Source organism: Anopheles coustani, chromosome 3, assembly GCF_943734705.1.
Source record: "Anopheles coustani chromosome 3, idAnoCousDA_361_x.2, whole genome shotgun sequence".
NCBI lineage: Eukaryota > Metazoa > Arthropoda > Insecta > Diptera > Culicidae > Anopheles > Anopheles coustani.
The window spans coordinates 15,978,793-15,997,087 of NC_071288.1; the positions used below are offsets into that span (position 1 = coordinate 15,978,793).

At 45.7% G+C, this 18,295-nt stretch overlaps 1 protein-coding gene across 1 annotated transcript; it reads right to left on the minus strand.

Annotated features, from left to right (window-relative positions):
• Positions 1–8,321: 8,321 nt before the first annotated feature.
• LOC131271870 (protein obstructor-E-like) lies at positions 8,322–14,133 on the minus strand. Its single transcript, XM_058273435.1, has 5 exons — positions 14,085–14,133; positions 11,408–11,632; positions 9,802–9,990; positions 8,954–9,168; positions 8,322–8,408 (listed from the first exon to the last, which is right to left on the minus strand). Exons 1-5 carry the CDS (start codon positions 14,131–14,133, stop codon positions 8,322–8,324), a joined length of 765 nt encoding a protein of 254 aa, XP_058129418.1.
• Between the last annotated feature and the right edge of the window lie 4,162 nt (positions 14,134–18,295).

An 18,295-nucleotide genomic window follows, 5' to 3' on the forward strand; every position in this document is an offset into this window, starting at 1 on the left:
CCGGTCAGCTACCCCACACGTTCCAGGATATCCTTAAGAAGAACACTCCACTTCTGTGGTGGTCGTGCACGTGCATTTTCCCTGACCACAACCCCGGGCGACTGGGTGCTTTTCGCGACGTACGACAAGAGTGTTGGTTTGAACAGACACGGCAGGGTGCCGGGGATAAATAGAAAAGAGTCCCGGGCGCTACCAGGGATGGAACCATTTAGGAAACCTCCACGCGCGCCCGTTGGCCCGGGGAAAAACTAACGCTGCCATTTCCTTCCCTACTCCCGTTTCTCCTTCAAACGCCTGCAGGGAAACTGCGGAAAGAATGGCAATTTTCACGTTATGCACTTGTTATGGTGAAAGTGTCATATTTTGTGTCGGAGTGTTCGTGTCCTTGGGGTTGTTGCTTTTGTCTACTATTTTTTCCTGCGGCCTCCACCTATTTTAAACGGCTGCATCATTGCAAACACCAGACACTCCTGGTGACGCTGGCTTTTATAATATTTTTCCCTCACCGAGCATCACCCAAGAAGGAGAACAATAACGAAAGCTTTTCGCCTGGAAGCTGACAGAAGTCAAGTCCGGCAGGTCCTTCCTAGCCGCAACGGTGCATTGTTTCGCTCTCTGCACCGTTTCTTTTTTGTTCCTGTGTCCTTCTTCTTCCTCCCATCCTGCTGCTTGTGCACCGGAACCAGCGCCGCAGATGAGTGCATGAGCTTGACGGAAGAAATATGATCGTGCAAGCAAGGTGAAAGTTGCATCCGTAAACATCGAGAGTGGAGCTGGAAAAGAGTTGGCGATGGGGGAAAAACAGGAAATCCTTTTTCCAACCGGGTGGAAGAGAACGAACGAAACAACAGTGTATTACTTGATTTAGTGCGATTTTTGCAGACCCATTGCAGGGGAAACCCGGTCCAAAGATACGGTACGGAAAGCGCATCGGCCCCCTTTTCGCAGAGAGGTCAACCTAATGCTACCTTCTTGCCATTTCTTTTACTCCACATCTGTGTTTCGTTCACTCTTTCTTCCCAACTCTTCGGGTACCTCTAGATGGTATTAATAATTTGCTACCGGTCCACGAAACAGACACATAAATTACCTCGCGATTTCACCATCCCGAGCCACCAGAGGGAAAGTCACGTGTGTTTTGGCCACCCCTCAAGGGGAAAAGATGGTGGATTTAATCAAGGCATGCATTTTATCAATTACCCCGAAGAGGACAAGCACATCCGAAGTGATCTATGGTGGAGTAATGTGTTGAATTAAAAATGGGATTGAAAATGGTTAAGGGTCCAGTTAATGGAGATATATTATCCATTCCCTGGGGAACATTATCTGCACTAACAAGAGTTGGTCGCGGAAAATTTTCAATTTCGTCTTTGATCAAAAAATATCTCTTGTGTGGAAAAGTTCAGAAAAACCCGATCCTGAAAGATCAACTATTTCAATATCCTTATGAAATAGTTCAGTCATGTTATGACCTGCCAAACACGCTGGAGAAAAAAATGCCGATTACATCGCATTCAATTTGAAGGCAAACTCTATTTATCTCCCTTCACTTACCGCCTCCCTAGAGGGTCAAACGTTCGCCATTGTCACTTTTAATAAACATTTACCGCTCGCTTTCTGACCTGTTGAAAACTGTCCACCGAAAACTGTCCCAGCGAATTCATCACACGGCCACACAACCGGCTTCTCGCTTCCAATGACCGCTTGTATTGGGGCACGTTTTCCACCATTTCTCTCTCATTCTTCACCCCAGTAAATGCCTCAATTTCGTGTTCGTCATCATCACGGAACCCCCCCCCCCCCCCCCCCTGGGGTGTGAGTTTCCATCCTGTCAAGCGCTGTCCGCCACACGGGACAGTCAGTCGTTCGGGTTTCGGCAACGCCATACAGCATCGCAACCACGCTCACGTTCAATCAACGGTGCAAAGAATGAAAGTGACGGAGAGGGGCAAAAAATAAATACCCCAAACCCCGGTGGGTCGGTTTTTGACATGGAGGCGCCTGGTCCGTCTCACAGAAATCCGTTGGCTTTCCGGCACACAGCGTGATACTTTGAAATGATGAAGTAGAAGGTTTGAAGGAAAAGAAGAATAAAAGGGGAAACCGAAAAATGGCTTCATGTCAGCGCGCCCACCGTGCCCTTTCCCCTTGCGCCCTGAGGAAAACCATCACATACTTGGAAACTAATAAAATTTACGCCTCAAAAAACGACGGAACAGAGCGCCTGCTCCCGTATCTGGTGTCCTTCCACGGGCTCCGGTGAAAGAAAACAGCCAATTTTGAAAGTTTTCCTCTTTTTCCTTTTTAACCTCACACATACTATCACCACGCAGCTAGGACGAGAGCCCAAAGCTGAGCCGCATGTTGAGAGGAAAATTTATGACATCAACAAAATAATATCACTTTGGCCCCCCAAATACGCCGTACGTGAGACAAGGAGTGTCATCTGGGGGGTTTATGGATCGCACTTGGTATCTGTGTGTGTGTGTCATTCGGCGATTCCCACACATTTGCAACACTACCCACTTCCCTTTCTGTAGAGGAATGTGAATTTTTTAATCCTTTTTAACACCAAATTGTTGTACAGGAGGGAAAATAAATGCCTACGAACCGGGTTGGGGAACTGAAAAGTTAAACAACGAAACTGGAGAAAAAAACAATTTTCTAACAACCCAGGTCCAGGTTCACAGCGTGGAAAGAAATTGCAAAATCTGCATCGGAAAGGTGCGCTACCAGATATGAAGCAAGCAATACAAATACGCCTGCGATGTAAAAAATGTACACCACGGCAAAACATGACTCCAACACACGAAATAAAGCCATAAGAAGCCCTTCCTCGTACAGGAAATTGCGATAGAGATTTTGACTATTCCAGGACCCCGGGACCCTCAAAGACTTCGAGGCACACATTGCATGCCGAGCTTGCTCGAACGAAAACGAAATGCTGGAAGATTACAGCATACAATGGTAATAAGCACCACTACAGTACGGAACAGCAGAAAAACAACCAACGGCATTCTAACCGTTCCAGCAGCAGGTCACCGAAACGTATTGGATAAATATTGGCACTAAAATGCACGCTGCGTCCAAAACGGCCAGGACCGAGCGTTCTCTTAGCAAGAGAAAGAGAGATAAAGAGCGAAAACAGAAACAGTAAATGCACAAGCACAAGCATCGTTAAGGTTAGGTTTCCCTGCTCCAAAGGGATTGTTTTACCCGAGAGCGCTTGCACACCGACCTCCCGTTGACCTTAGACATTTTCGCGAAACCAACCACCCACGGAAAACCGAACGAACGCCCTTGCTATTAGATTGCAACTGGCAAAACGTGCTCTAACGTGTACGATGTGGAGCGGGAAAATTGCAGAAAGCATTGAGAAAGCTCCATTTCAATGATAATAAAATTGCAGTAAATATTTCAATTTCCTTCGCTTTGTATGCTCGAAGGAGAAATTCCGGGAAAATTTTTGTTACCATCGACAATTACAGTCACAAAAGAAGCTTATGTACTTTTTCACAAGTTAACTTTCAACTTTACGTTTCATTTTATATCATTTTTAGCTTTGAAAATGTTGTTTCCAAAATTAAAAATAGTAAAGTGTTGCACAAAATAAATCACATCAAACTATTTTGCTTTAATTAAATTGTAAAAGCGAAACAAAAAGCATAAAAAACATACTGAACTATAAAACCACTCCATGTGTTAAAGAGTGTCCAAGGATCAAAATGTGTATATTTAACAGCCAAGGTAACGATTTCGTACAAGACAACCTAACTTGTTGGATTATCTTCTCTTATCCTACCGCTAGGTTTAAAAAAAAGTAGATTCATTGCCAATTTCTCCCGTCAGCTAAAAGCTTTTTTTTGCAAACTTTTACAACTGCAACAACGTCTCTTGATCGTCCCGTTCCGCAATTAGTCTCCGTACTTAAAGCTGAAAGTAAAACATATCAAACAGCATTCCAGTTTCACGAGTGGCATTCATTTACCTTCTCTGTCTGTTTATACAGATGGATCAGTACTACCTCCTGGTGATGGCGAAGAAGCTGTGGTGCATAATTTAAATAAAGTCACTTTAAGTAGTGAAAAAATAAAGAACAAAACAAAAAGAAACTAAACAACGAAACATTTACTAGAGTTACCCTTCTGGACGTTTGAAAAAGAAGGAATGATGAAAAAACCCTCCATCAAATGAAAAACACCCGAGAAAATAAACAATATAAACAACGGAGAATGTTACAACAGACTCGTAACAACCAAACCGAGTCCGAACTTGGAACGGAACAAATCTTCAACGACACTTCGGGACGATAGTTTTATTTGCATTCCAAACTTTTCCATTTCGTTTCGTTCCACGTCCTCCTCGCTTCTCGCCCTTCCGACGGGTGGCTCTTTTTTGTGGTTACGGCTACTTGTGTTTTCTGGTCATTTTTATTCCGTTTACGTCCATTTATTTGTCCATTCCAAGTACTCTTTCCCTTTTTACTGCTTTCCCCCGCCTTTTGTAGATTAGTATCCACGTTGGTTTTCTCATTTATCGTTCCATCCACTTTCGGTACCCGTTCCCGTTGGCATAACTTCCTACTTTCGAGCAGTAAGAAATGAGAAATGATTCCCATTCCTTCTTTTCTAGACCGGGGCGAGCGCTTTAGGAAGTATCAAAATATCATTTCGTCCTTGCCCTCCATATTCTCTCGACGGCGCGAAGCGCTTCGTCCTCCGGAGGGATCCATTTTAATTCGTTGAAACAAATAAGCGACTTTTGGGCCGGAAAGGAAAACCTCTCTCCCTTCATCGACACACACACACACACACGCACACAAATGGGGGCGCAAATTGGCGACATGAGACGAAAATGCTCGGCTGGCCGCGAATTTTATTTAACGCGCTCGCCTCATGACAACAAAAAACTTCCACCAAAGTTGATCGTAGCGATGAGGCGGCAGTGAAGAAAAACGTGGGATGCTGGGAATGGGACCGGATATGGAAAAGTACCGATAGAGGGCCGTGGAAAGAAAGTCTCTCCAGGTTGGGTAAAAATAAAACCACCACCCCTGGTTTTCTGGTGGATGCAGAAAACGTTAAGGATGCGCCCCTTCAAGTCGGAAGGGAAATAAACCCCGGGATGGTTGGAAAAGCGGTTTTCCAACCGAATAAAACTATTGGTGTCCCGTCTACGCTTCGCTTTCGGTGGCGCGCTGCTCGTTGGTCCCTGGTGGAAGGGTGGAAAAATGGGTCCGCCAAAAGTTTTCCAATAAATTTTGTTTTTAATTAATTTTAAATTCAGTGGTAATTTTTGTGGCATTAATTTTACTGATTTTCACAGATGTTCGCACGACGGGTGGCAGTGGGAAGGGGGAACGTTATGGTGGGTGGTTAGTTGGTAAGTCGTGGAGATCCCGATTCTACGCCTCGCGACGCAGCACGAGAAGCTGGAGCGAGGGTGTCCTGCTGCGTGTCTGCCAACGTGATTTCGTTACGCTTCGGAAAATCGCCAAAATGGTGAGAAAACCCCAAAACGGGCGGTGGTGGACCGAGACGAAAGAGAACCGGGGATGAGTGAGGTGGTTTTATGATAAAGATTTCATGCGCCCATGCTGAGCCCCCGACCTAGCGGAAGGTGAAACAAAATGGGTGTCAGAAAATAACGTTCGCTGGAAGTCAAAATTACGGTGGATCATGATCAACATGACGTATTTCCTCGCTTTTCCTGCGTATGAACGAAATGAAAATAACACAAAAACTGGCAACCTTTCCGCCACGGGAAACCACCATTGACCACCCAGCGGGGTGGGGAGGGTGTGGAAAATGGAAAAGTGGCATCATGTAATAATAACGCGTCGATCGCGACCATTTCCGCACCCGGGGAGGTGGAATGAAAAACGAAACCCGGCAAACCGGCAACCGACGCCACTCGAAAATGAGAAACATTTTCCACCGACCGGAGCTGCCCCGTTGCGTTAACTTCAATTTGAGCCTGCCATTAAACTCGTGTTCGAGCCGAAATTAACAACAAGTCGAACATGGATGCGTCACCGTGGCCGCGAAGTGGGGCGTCTTGGCAACCGGGCAACGTATTTTCCACTCCTCTGGAGCGCTGGTGCGAACAAGGAGGGTTCGTTCTTTTCATCGGAAAAGTTGAAATGGAGAAAAATATACACCCACAAACAATCCGGAGAAACTTCGCTTGACATTAATTTCGAATTTGTTCTCATTTATTTTTCATTTATTTTTGAGCTGCGAAAAACGTTCGGGGAAAACAAGACAAACCACTTTTTCCTGCTAACTTTCTCCTTACAATTGTCACAATTTGTCTTACTTCAACGTTGACGAAAATAGCATAATGGAAATGAGTGTCATTTCAAAGAACTAAAAATTAGTACAAACACCAAGCATTAAATGATCAAAAAGAGACTTTCTCGTTGCTTTATAAGTAAAACTCCGTATAGCTTGTTTAGAAGTAGAATAATAGAAATTATTTAAGGAAAATTTAGGAAAAAAAAACACCTAGCTTTCATAAAGTACTCTATAACTTTAATGTTTGCCAAATAAAAAACAAATGTAGCCATAAATCCTTGCCATAAACGGACAAACACCCGCACACATTGTGTCAGGTACCAAGCAAACAGCCCTCATGCTTCCTACAATAGTTCCTAGTGAATCTCCTTGAACGGCAAAACTCCGCTCAGTTAACTATTAAATATTATTTCTTTCCAAACATCCACACTCTCCTTCGGCCATTATTGCACTCTTCGTTTGTTTGTGGCGTTTGTTTTTGCACCCACACAATGCGACGCAACGTCCGGAAGTGCAATCCATTGCAGTATCATCTGTCCTGCGGCATTTTCATGTCGGTGACAATCGTCGTCCATCTCGGAGAGGAAGCGTGTTTTCTCTTGCGTTTCCTTTTTTGTGTTTTCGAATGTTTTTGCCGTTGGAAAAAAAAACAAGAAACAGCATAAGATGGCGTTCCCTCCGATGCGTTTCGAATGGCACTGGACTCTACCCCAGTTGGGGATGCAATTTTCATTTATTGTTCCCATTCGCGTTCATTCCACTTTCGAGGCGTTGAAGGATAAGCTTCGCTTGCCATTTTGTTTCTTTCGCTCACTCCTGCCTCCGGGACGTACGGTTTTTATCGCTTCTCTTTTCATGTTGGCTTGAAAAATCTTTACTCACGTTTCTGCTAAAAAATAAAACACAGGAAGAAAAGATTAATCATAAAAACAAAACTTTTTTCTTCGAAAACAACCAAGCCAAATGCGATCGCTTGAGATCTTAAGATGCGCCCTAGAGGAAAAGAAAAAACTACGCTCATGACACCTTCCATTTGCCGACAAGCCATAAAACTGTCATATTAGGGAAGATATTAAATCATTCAACTTGTCACGTGGTTGCGGCGTCACACGGGGACTTTCGCTGCAATTAGACATCGTTCACATCTGCACCAGGATGCGCAGAAAAGCGTTCATTTCCTGTTAAAGTTATTTTTAACCTACCATTTGCTTAACGTTTCTCGTTTTCGAAACAGCTTTTCTTTCGAATAAGCAATCAAATATGTTCAATTTTTCTCTTTACAATACCTATTTATCTTACGCTCTGCACTGTCGATTCTTTACGTACACTTTCTTAAATAGTTACATTGGGATAAAATAAAGAAAAATAACATCTAAAAACATGAAAGGGAAAGTTGCGATGCGCTTGCGGAGGGGGAAGAGAAATGAATGGAAAAGGAGGACGAACGAATAAGCAAAGAATTCTTTCAATCAACGGTGGACATACACATTTGCTTGATAAATTAGAAACAATCGAAACAATTTCGATTAAATTGCAAACCCATGGTGGGTTCGTGGGAAAAGATTTGTCCATTCATCCGCTACGACCGTGTTGCCGAAGACGAAATAGTTTAACTTAGTTTTAAGCTCATTTACTGCCCTGTCCTCGCTGTCGTGGGCAGATCCAGTTTATCACTCTTTAATGTTCGTTTCGTCCTACGTTTTGTGCTTGTCCGGAGCAAATAAAATGTCGGTAAAAGGTGTCGGAAATGTCTCGCTGTTTGCGTTGTGCTATGTGCGTTCCCTCCGACGCTATCTCACCGACGGTGTGTGGGTTTACTATCACTCCATGAGGATGACAGGTTCAACCCCGTCGTCAGGAGCACTGGAATGCCGGGCTGGACTGGACCGAACCGCACGCTGTGACCATTCGGACGCCCCTTCGAACTGCGGGTGGAAGAAGTTCATCGACAACCGGCCATGGGATGGATGGGTGGATAGCTGATGGTGGTGGGTGGAGTGGTGTTGTAGAAAGGTGAGCGAACGATTAGTTCTTGTTTCGTCCTCCGGACTGCAGCTTGCCGCCCTGTAGACCGCCAGTGCCGGACGATTGGTGAATTGCATTCGGATTTCCCTGAAAGAAAATGCCAGGGAAACAAGCAGAGCGGTGAGGGAATCAGATACAGCACAAGAACTTCGATTCGATTTGATAAATATTTAATCTTCAGTAAAATGTCCCACACTTTTAACAAAATCTTTTTAAATGACGATTGATTTTTCTTATTAACTTTACTTTTTCTTACTTATGTTTATGAGTAAAACAATGTTTGTAAGTAAACGAAAAATTACGATTGTTTGAATTACTATTTGAGAACAGTATTTTTAATTTGAATGCGGAATTTTTCTTCGCCATTCATCAGCTTTGAAGAATTCAATGGCTTACATATGGAAAATTATTTTACTCTTCTTTGGTATCGGAATCTGAACTATATTCTGATTTAAAAAAATGTTAAGACGAATTAAAAATTCCTGACAATTGAACAGCAATAATGGGAAAACAATAAAAGCTTGTCTTAGGAACTAGGAGCACATATTAAAAGAATTGTTGATTAATTTTTATCGTATACAACGGAAAGCTCTAGAACAAAGCGAAACTGGCGAGGAATCGACCATACATACCTTGCCCTGCGGTTGCTCCGGCTCGTACTCGGGCAGCGGGGTGGTGGGCACGTCGCAATCCTCGGTCGGTGGCACGACGCAGCGGAGACTGCGGCGGTCGAACACGAGCATGGCGGGGCAGCGCTGGAGCCGCGGGTAACCACCCTGGCACTGCCAGTAGCGATTGCACGACTTGCCCAGCGGTACATTTCCGTTGGCGTCATCGTTGCAGAGGGCTGGCGGGAAGAAGAAGGGGGGAAAACGATAAGAGGTAAGGGCGGGGGAATGAAAATCACCACCATTGCCGACACGGCCACGAGAACACGGGTTATGAAAATGCACCATTTTGCCATGTGCACCGACTGCAGCGGAAGGAATGCCTTTCGCCGGGATTTTCCCCCCCAACGGGGAGCAAAATCCGAAGGATATTCACAAAGGATGATGGTAAAGGAAAACTATACCCCTTTCCGGAGGGCAGAGAAAGAGAAAGAGCGGGGAGGTAAAAACACGAACAACCGAGGGAAAGACAAACAAATTAATGAGAAACGATTTCCTTCCGTTCGTTTTGTGTTTCCCATTTGGAAAAAGGGCTTCGAAACCCTATTGCATCACCGTTTGGTCACCTTGCTGTTGGTTATTATGTTCCTACCGAGAACACTACAATGAAGGGAAAAGAAAAATAGAGAAAAGCGACCAACTATTCGCTTCCTTTGTTAGGGAAAGTCCGATTGTGCCGAAAATTGTCACCATCAACCTGCATCCCTTATTGAGTAATTTGTTTTACTATTCCCTCGTCTTGTTTTTCTGTTCACTCCCCCGTGGAAGGGTCTTTTCCCTCCCCCCTCCTTTCCATCTCTCTGCCAACTTACGGTGCTTTTGGCATCCATCAACGTTCTCCGGCCAGTCGCAGCTGTGGGCGTTCTCGTTGTACAGCAGTCCACCGATGCAGAGCTGCTCCGTGGCGGTACCATTCCAGCAGGTCCAGTATCGCGTGCAGGACGTCTCGTGTCCGAAGATACCGTACAGCCAGTCGCAGTGCTCCGTCGATATGGGACCGTCTGAAACCGGGGGAGGGTCGAGAGGGAGGAAATAAAATAGAAGAATTAGAAATAAATAGGAAAAAAAAATCGAACAAACTCCCACTCTGTGGAGAAACACTTCGTTGGATAACGGAGGAGGAGAGATTGGAACAAACTAGACGAACACGGAGCACTACAACCACCGCAGCGGAAATGGCAAACTTTTCACCGGTCATTACGCTCTGCTTAAAACTAAACGACACTTGAGCGCTGCACTCGACGTTGTAGACGACGTTGCAACACGACCCCGGCCACTTCCCGGGGGTTTTTCCCCCTCGTTTCGAATCCCTTCGATCCCGAACACTTCGCCATCTCGCTCGAGGGCACTCAATTTCCAGCAGTTTTGTTGCACATTCAAGCACCAATTGTTATGACTGGCTTCGCCTGTCGATGCTGGCTTCGCCTTCGCCAAAACTCGCTCCAGCTCAAAACATAATCAACGGTTCGCTGGACGGAGGGTTAGGTTGGTCATCGAGAAACGAGCTCGATTAAGTTTGGCATGGACTATAAGAGACTCCCACGCTCTGCCCTCATTATTTAACGGTGCTCTGTGGTGGTGAAACTCCGGTCGTCGAACACGATTTCGTGCCGCCTTTGATGCAGCTGCTAATTCGGCCAGCATGGACCGACTTGAAGCTAAACTTTCGGAAGGCGAAAGGACGAAGGACGAGGCATCTGAAAAATGAGTTAATTTGCGAACAATGCACCGGGAAACTTTGTTACGCTTGGACGATCGTGAAGAAATCGTAAATAATCCTACACGTCTGGTGCTACATCAAAGGAATGGCAAATTTCGACTGAGAGCAACCTTATCAAAACTTTTATGATATAAAAATTGGATAACACTGTTGACACAGCAAACACGGTGTTCATTGGGAGAGAAAATCTTATTTGGATGCAATCAAGATTAGATTGGTAACGGGATTCTGTGAGTCAATCTCAAGTATGAACGATATCGATTGGATCCCAACTAAGAGATCCTTAGAATCCGGTATCTTGCGTTAGAGTCCAGATTCAGAATTTCAGATCTCTTGGAATCTAAAATCAGAATCCAATTCTGAAGTTCCGGGATCTAGATTCAGATACTTAGAGATCAAGATACAGTCCCTTGGTAGATCCAGAATCCGGAATGTTTGGAATTCAGGATTACTATTCTATACGATTTAGATCCGTCACAAAATGAAATAAAGATCTGAGAGCATCCAGAGGATGGATTCCAAAGTTCCTCCTGGAATAGTCAGTACAATCTAAATCTCTATAAAAAAACTTAAATACTCTCTTACTATAATAGCAAGACTTCTTGAAATAATATGTATGAGCACAAAAACACCGATCCTCTCTTTGTCTCATCCTCATGATCCTCTCCATATTTGTATATCCTAATACCGATACTCACTTGCTAACTGCTTGCCCTCGCAGTAGTTCGATCGCCACGGGTAATCGCATCCCTCGGTCACGCCACGGTGCTTTCCGGCAAACACCAACCCGTTGGGACAATCGTACAGCTCCGGCTGGTTGTTGATGCACTCCCAGTAGCGATCGCAGTACGTCACGTCACCGACAACCTTCGATTTGGTTTTGCACGGGTCCTCCTGATCCTGTCGTTGTGCACTAGCCAAACCTGAAAAAAAAAACAAACGGAAAAATTGTTAACATTCTCCGGGCGTGTTTTCATACTCGTTTCAAATTTCAACGCACAATTTCACAATCAATCCACGATGGAATAACGCCGAGGGGCTTGCATTCGTTGCCACCTTGTTGGAAAACCTGTTGCCGTGACAAGACTTTGTAGTGAAAGTTCAGTGTCTTAAACTTCACTTTTAAGTTATTTAGTTTGAGGTCCGCCGTCGACTTTATAAGTTCCGCGAGCGTTCCCTCACGAAAGTTTCCCAATCCCAGGGTGAAATGTAAATGCAAATGAGAACACTGTTGCAACATAAGGACAACCTTTGGACTAATCTCCTACCACTCAGGCGCCGGTGTCGTCTTTCCGGACGTCAACGATGATTCAAAACATTCCCTCCTCTTCGAGGCTTTCTCCTCACGGTCTCATACTTTCGGCCAAGCATCACCTGCAGGAGAAGATATCCTTACTCCGTTTCCCAGCCACGGTGCGCACCGATAGCGTTACGCGAACAGGGCATAACTTTTAATTACATTCCGATGTAATTGAATACGGTGAGCGCTTCGTGCTGGCGCGTCGCCTCAACCGTGATCCGAACTTGACAAAATTAATACTGCGTACCGTAGACGATCGACGGCGATGGCAGCGAGTTTCCGTGGATGGAATTATGAAAAACTTTAACACCCGATCGGACCCGCGCTCACCGAGGCTTGCTGCGATTGAACTCTATTGGGAAACTTGCTAGCGGAGCATAAATTGCTTCCCGCGTTGCCTGCTACGATCCATTCATGGTTTGAAGAATCAGGGATATCTCGTTAAAATGACGAAGAATTTATTTATCGTCCACTAGACAGTGGAAAAATTCCCCCCAACTTTAACGTTGGCTTGTACAATGTGTAATGAAAGTAATTGGATACTTGCCTGCTTTTCGATGGCAATATGAATGAAAATAAAATAAAGTGTTGAAACAATTAATTGAACTGCTACAAACTGATGTGTGAAAGTACCATTTCGAAAATCAATCAAACTAAAATTTAAAATCAATTGAACGTCACCTCCGACAACTCCCTTATGCAACACCGGTTCGTTTTGTAACGAGCGCGAGGTTGAACTGTATTTTTTTTGTAAACTCACCACACAACACGCAACCATTACAAATTGGCTTCACACCGGAAAAATCTATTCCACGCCCGTGGGATTAAAAAGCGTTGTCGGAAGCACTTGCATCAACCGGTTTCGCGGAACGTATCGGACCAGGGGCGTGATGAATTTCCTTTGAGCACGCGATGGGCTCCCACGCTACTGACGGGCCGCACATGACTGCCATTTGTCAGCCCCCAAAATAGTCGGTGCATCCATGTCGGAACCAGAAATCGATACAGCGACCGTACCGGGTTCCCCGGACAGCGGGTTTCCACAGGTGGCGTTCAGGCGCTGCCTTTCAGGGGCTTAGTTACGCTACTAAATAGCACGCTGTCAATTCAATTTCACAACGCCGAGTAAACAATTTGATTGAAAATTTCCCCCACCACCATGGGTTTCCACACGGATCTCGTTTTCCTTGCGCTTGAGAACGTCAACACGATAAATGAATCGATTTCAGTGCGCTGGAACCTCCCGTTCGGGCAACACTCACGTGTTTTTGATGGTGCAAGCCTACACCTACACTCACACTTACTCCCACATACACAGCAGTACGGACAGGAAAACCTCGATTATCCTGGCGCGCGCCAGAACACGTGCCATTTTGTCGCCAGCTTTCGAGAACCGGTTCGATGACATTCCACCGGTGCGCCGTGTTATTCCCTGCAGCTCGAGCAAGCCTCGATAGCTGCTATAATTGATTCGACGATTTGGAATTACCCAGCACCGACCCTAGCGGACCCCTCCAGCCCCGGAACTACTGAAGCCGGGAAAATCGAAAGGATTCTTTCCCAATCGCGCAATCACACTCGTAAGAGGGAGATAATTAATTCCTTAATACTTTAAGCGCTTTAACGGACGGTTCGCACGCCATTTTCACGGGTTTCGCTACACATACATGCACACGCTAAAACACACATCCACACGTAACGTAAGCGGGATGGATTTTCCAGTTTTCCGACAGGTGGTCGGTTTTCTACCGCTGCTGGTTTTTTTTTTTTTTCAACCGCCCCGACGTTCGACATATGTTTCCACGTTTTGTTCCGTTCGACCATTTTTCCTGGGTTTCACGCGCGAGTTTTCCGTCCATCCTTCGTGTTCCTACGACGAAGCATATGTTCCCTCGGATGAAGCGCGGATTGCGATCAAACAGAGCGCAGATAAATGGATATAAAATGACACTCTACCGTTTACGGCGTCGTGTCTGGTTTTCTCTCGTACAACGGAGGAGCCTAGAGCGTCCATACCATCAAACGGCTACCTGGTGGTTGGGGTTTGTAATCGAATTAAACATACCACTTCTTACCAACCTTTTCGCTCATGCCATCGCTCACCGGTTTCGCACCAAAAGACATCCTTGGTGCTTGCCATTAATTACATTCATTTTCGGTTCGTATTTCTCAACTGCGCTCACCTGCTCGCCCCCAAGGGACAGTGCTGTCTCGTATTTTCCACCACCGGGAGCACAGTAATTAATTTGATTATGATGGAAATATGATTTCGAATGTCCGCCCCAGGAGGAACGGACGAACGAAGATCCTTTTGTGCCTGGATAAGTGTTAAAGTGTGACACGAAAAACTGGCGAAAGAAAGTCATTACCAGACAACATATATCCATGAGCTGGGGTGGAAAGTGTCTATCTTCCTGGATGGTTTTTGCAGCACCTGCCTTCGAACCCCTCTCCTGCCTTTATCGAACGGAAATCATTGTTGAGCACAATCTATTTATAATCCCATTTTTCTTCCCGCCATCGCTTCTCGAGCTCATAATTCCCATTCCCCGAGTGGAGAACCGAATCGCTTTCCTTTCCCCTGGTGTCTTTGTGTCTTGTGCAAACGCTGCTTCAGGTGCGCACCATCTATCTTTCCGAGGATAATTAAATTCAATCAAATCATTTAGAGACGTAACCACTCAACTCCGAACGCCCGATGGAAACATTTATTCCATTTTTCAACTCCCGTTCACCGGTTAGAAAGCGACTTGGGAAGGTGAAAATTAGATTTCAAGCCGTGTGCGCAAAAAAAAAATCATAAATGGGACACAAATTAAATCCGATTTATCCGCTGCTCGAGAAAAGCGTACCTTAAATTTAACTGCCATTACGAACCGATAACAAATTCCCCTCGGGGACTACGCGTAGAAGACTAGAGAAGGAAGTCATTAGGAGCCTTAGGAAAGCCGACTGTAAGCGGTGATGTAGTTTTTCTCGATTAGATTTATCCCGTAAAAGTGTGTGCGGCTGGAGCAGGATCCGCCTTTGTCCATTGCGTCGGATAATTAAATTCATAAATACCACACCTCAACTTCGGGCAGCCCTCGGGACGTGAAACCTAAGGACGGATCTTTTATTCGGCTAATGCATCTCGAACCGCTTCGATAATACGTAATGCGTACCAGAAGTGGGAGGAAAAGTTTCGTCCTTCTTCTCTCCCCCTGCCGCACACCGGTTTTCTTCAGTCTTCTCTGGAACAAAGGTGAAACCATTCGAATTATGTGCCACCTTTAGCGGTGCTTATCTCCATGCTGTCACGCTGTAAATCGCTACTTCACTCCAAATTATCCAATGTCCCTCGGGGGCCTCGAAATGACGTTTGTACAACTCTCGCCCCACGCCCACGCTCTCGATGGAGGCGCCCGGTCGCCCATCGGCATCTAATGGAGACGCCTGGTGGCGTTGGCTTTGGGGAACGCACTTTAGCTTCGTCCGCTATCGGATGTAAGATATCGCTGAAGTGCGCCCATAAAAATTCACTGCCGACCGGTGGCCAGTTTATCTAATTTACCTTTCCCTGCCAGACCGTTCGCTGAATGTTAATTACTGCGATTTGTTGTCCGTATCCCTCGGTTGGTTGTGTTCTCGTTTTTCCTTCTTTGTCCATCTTCGGACCTTTGGTTTATTTTTTTCTTTTTCAACAGTAAGAAGTCAATGCCAAACCCACCCATCCCCTTCGCATTGAAGCTGCCCGTCCTAATTAGACCACGGGGTCAAATTGCAAAACTGTCCGATCTGCGAACGTGAACCGTGCAAAAGCAGAACCATCGTTTGCTTTTATTTTCGTTTTACTGCCAGATAGGAAAATGTTTGGTTTTTCTTTGTGCTGCCTCCCATAGAAATAGCTATCGAAAACGTCTCAGCCGAAAGACAAGATAAACAGGAAAAAAGTACTGAAAGCTAGAAACAAAAAATCGTTAAAATTAGAAACCGTTCAGAAAAAAAGCACAAACGTCATGAAGCTAAGCGTGGTTGTTTTTTTTTCATTTTTTGGCCTTTGAAATCTTCAATCACCCTCAGGGGTACCGTTTAAAATGGGCGAGCTGCCAAGAGTATGACCTTAATTAGTATGGAATTTCCTTATCCATTAAGATTACCTTGGGCGTTGTATTTCATCTCAAATATCTCTAAAATCCCAAAGACACGTGGCATTCGAAGGAAACAAAAAAGATGCGTCCCAAGATTAAATACCGAACTAAGTGGCACAGTTCCTCAATCTAGAGCAGTAATCCTCGCCTCAAAGAGCGGATTTCACCATAAATCGCGCCTTTTCGAGCATCCAGCACTGACTCAAGAGTGCTTGACGCACTTAAATTGTTTCCACTCTTTCCTTGCCATCCGCATGATCCTGCTCTCGAGTGCCGCACGGCAATAATTATAAATTATGATGAACTGAAAACGGTGGCCAGGGACACTGGCACGATACAGTCGAATGGCCATTTCATTGCACCGCAGGTGCGCGCTCATCCCGCTTCAACATCCACCCCAAGAGGACACGAGCAGGTAGAAAAGAGCGAAATTGAAATTAAAATAATTATACGAATTAAAAGCATCGCTCGGCAGGTGCTTTCCTTCGGCAGCTTAACGGAAAGGATCGAGCACGCGTTTGCCCTCGCTTTCCTAAATGGCCCCACTGCGGTGCTTCGGGCAGCTCGGGCGAAGGCCAACTGATGTGATGTGGCTCAAGATTTCGGTAATCGTCGGTGATAGCGATCGAGTCCTCCCGGGGAACCGGTTCTCGGGAAAATCGAAGGGAAGAAAATGTGTCGAGCCGGGTGCGGGCGGACGTCATTAAACGGGTTGTGCGAAGGTAGGCCCCGAACGTATGTAAAATTAAGCCGGGCATGCTCGTTACATTAATTGATTATGGAGCCCTGCGCGCACCAGACGTGTGCTCGCCGACGATTAGGGAGCTTTTAAAGTAATTGCCCCTGACAGGTATGCAACACACAGGCACCAACTGTCAGTTGTAATCCATTTGCAAAGGATTCCTTCTGGCGGTAAACTTAGCCAACAACCGCACCGTATTTCACTCCACCCGTACAATTGAAATATTTTCATTATCCCGATCTCACGATGGCGTAGCGATGCGTAGGAAACGCGAGAAGACCCATCGTCGGATCCCGACTCCGGGCGGCAAAGCTCAGCTCCATTTCAGGCTTGTACTGCTGCGGTCGTATTGCTAATGGCATCTCCGACAGGCAAACCGTAGGAGCAGGAGTGGAGCAAACACAAATAAAAACCATCCCATTTCCTGCTTGCCACAAGGTCTGATTAATTAACCCTGCTGCAACTGCGATCCGTAGGAAGCAAACAACTTTGCCGCCCTTACCATCTCTCGCGCCAACTGCAAGGCTGAAGATGCGATGGGCACGTTGTCTTTACGTTTGCATTCGAAGCGAAGGGAAACCGATTTCCGTGAGAAGCAACGAAGCGCCTTGTGGCCACTCCGCTATTTTCCGGATACGCCAGACGATTGTGGCATTAAAATCATCTACAGTGGAATTAACGAAACTAGCGGCATGAACGCTAATGAAAACAACCGACGCAACTTAAACTCCTGGTAACGACGGTCGGTAGGAGATGATTACAAACTGAAAAAGAGAACGAACGTGACGGACAAAACAATTTAAAAAGTGCAGCAGGCGAAGAAGGAAAGCAGCAGGAAAGCGGACATCATCAGCCTCTTGCTTTCGCCAAAAACGAAAGAGAAAACAAGGGGGAAAAATAATGTAAATGAAAATAAATGAAACCATCTGCATCGAAGGGCCACGCCAAAGCGCATCCACCCTCAAGTCGATCCTTCCCTTTTTGCTGCGACCAAAATGTTCCGCAAGATAAACGGAATGCGCCCTCAGTCCGCGGTATTTCCTAGGTAAGTGGATGGATTGAGGTGAAGGCAAGCAGGCAGGGATTGCCACCGACTTCGGCAGCATTGGCCGCGAGGCGGTTGTTTGGAATGCTCCTCGTTTGAACGAAGGCGCGATGCATACGCGATTGCATACCGTTCGGGCGCAAAATGCGCGGAAGGAAAATTAAATCTCGCGCAACCAAACAACCGCAGCTGACCGCCGCATCTAGTGGAAGAGGCGCTTACGAAAGCTTTCTGCCCTGGCGTCATTGCACTTCCTTCTGCACCTACATCGATGTACAGCATCATGTTGATGAATAAGTTTAACCGAACAACTCCAAAGTAAACCATCAGAAAAAATGGCTTGGTCATTCAGCCCGACGCCGGTTCATT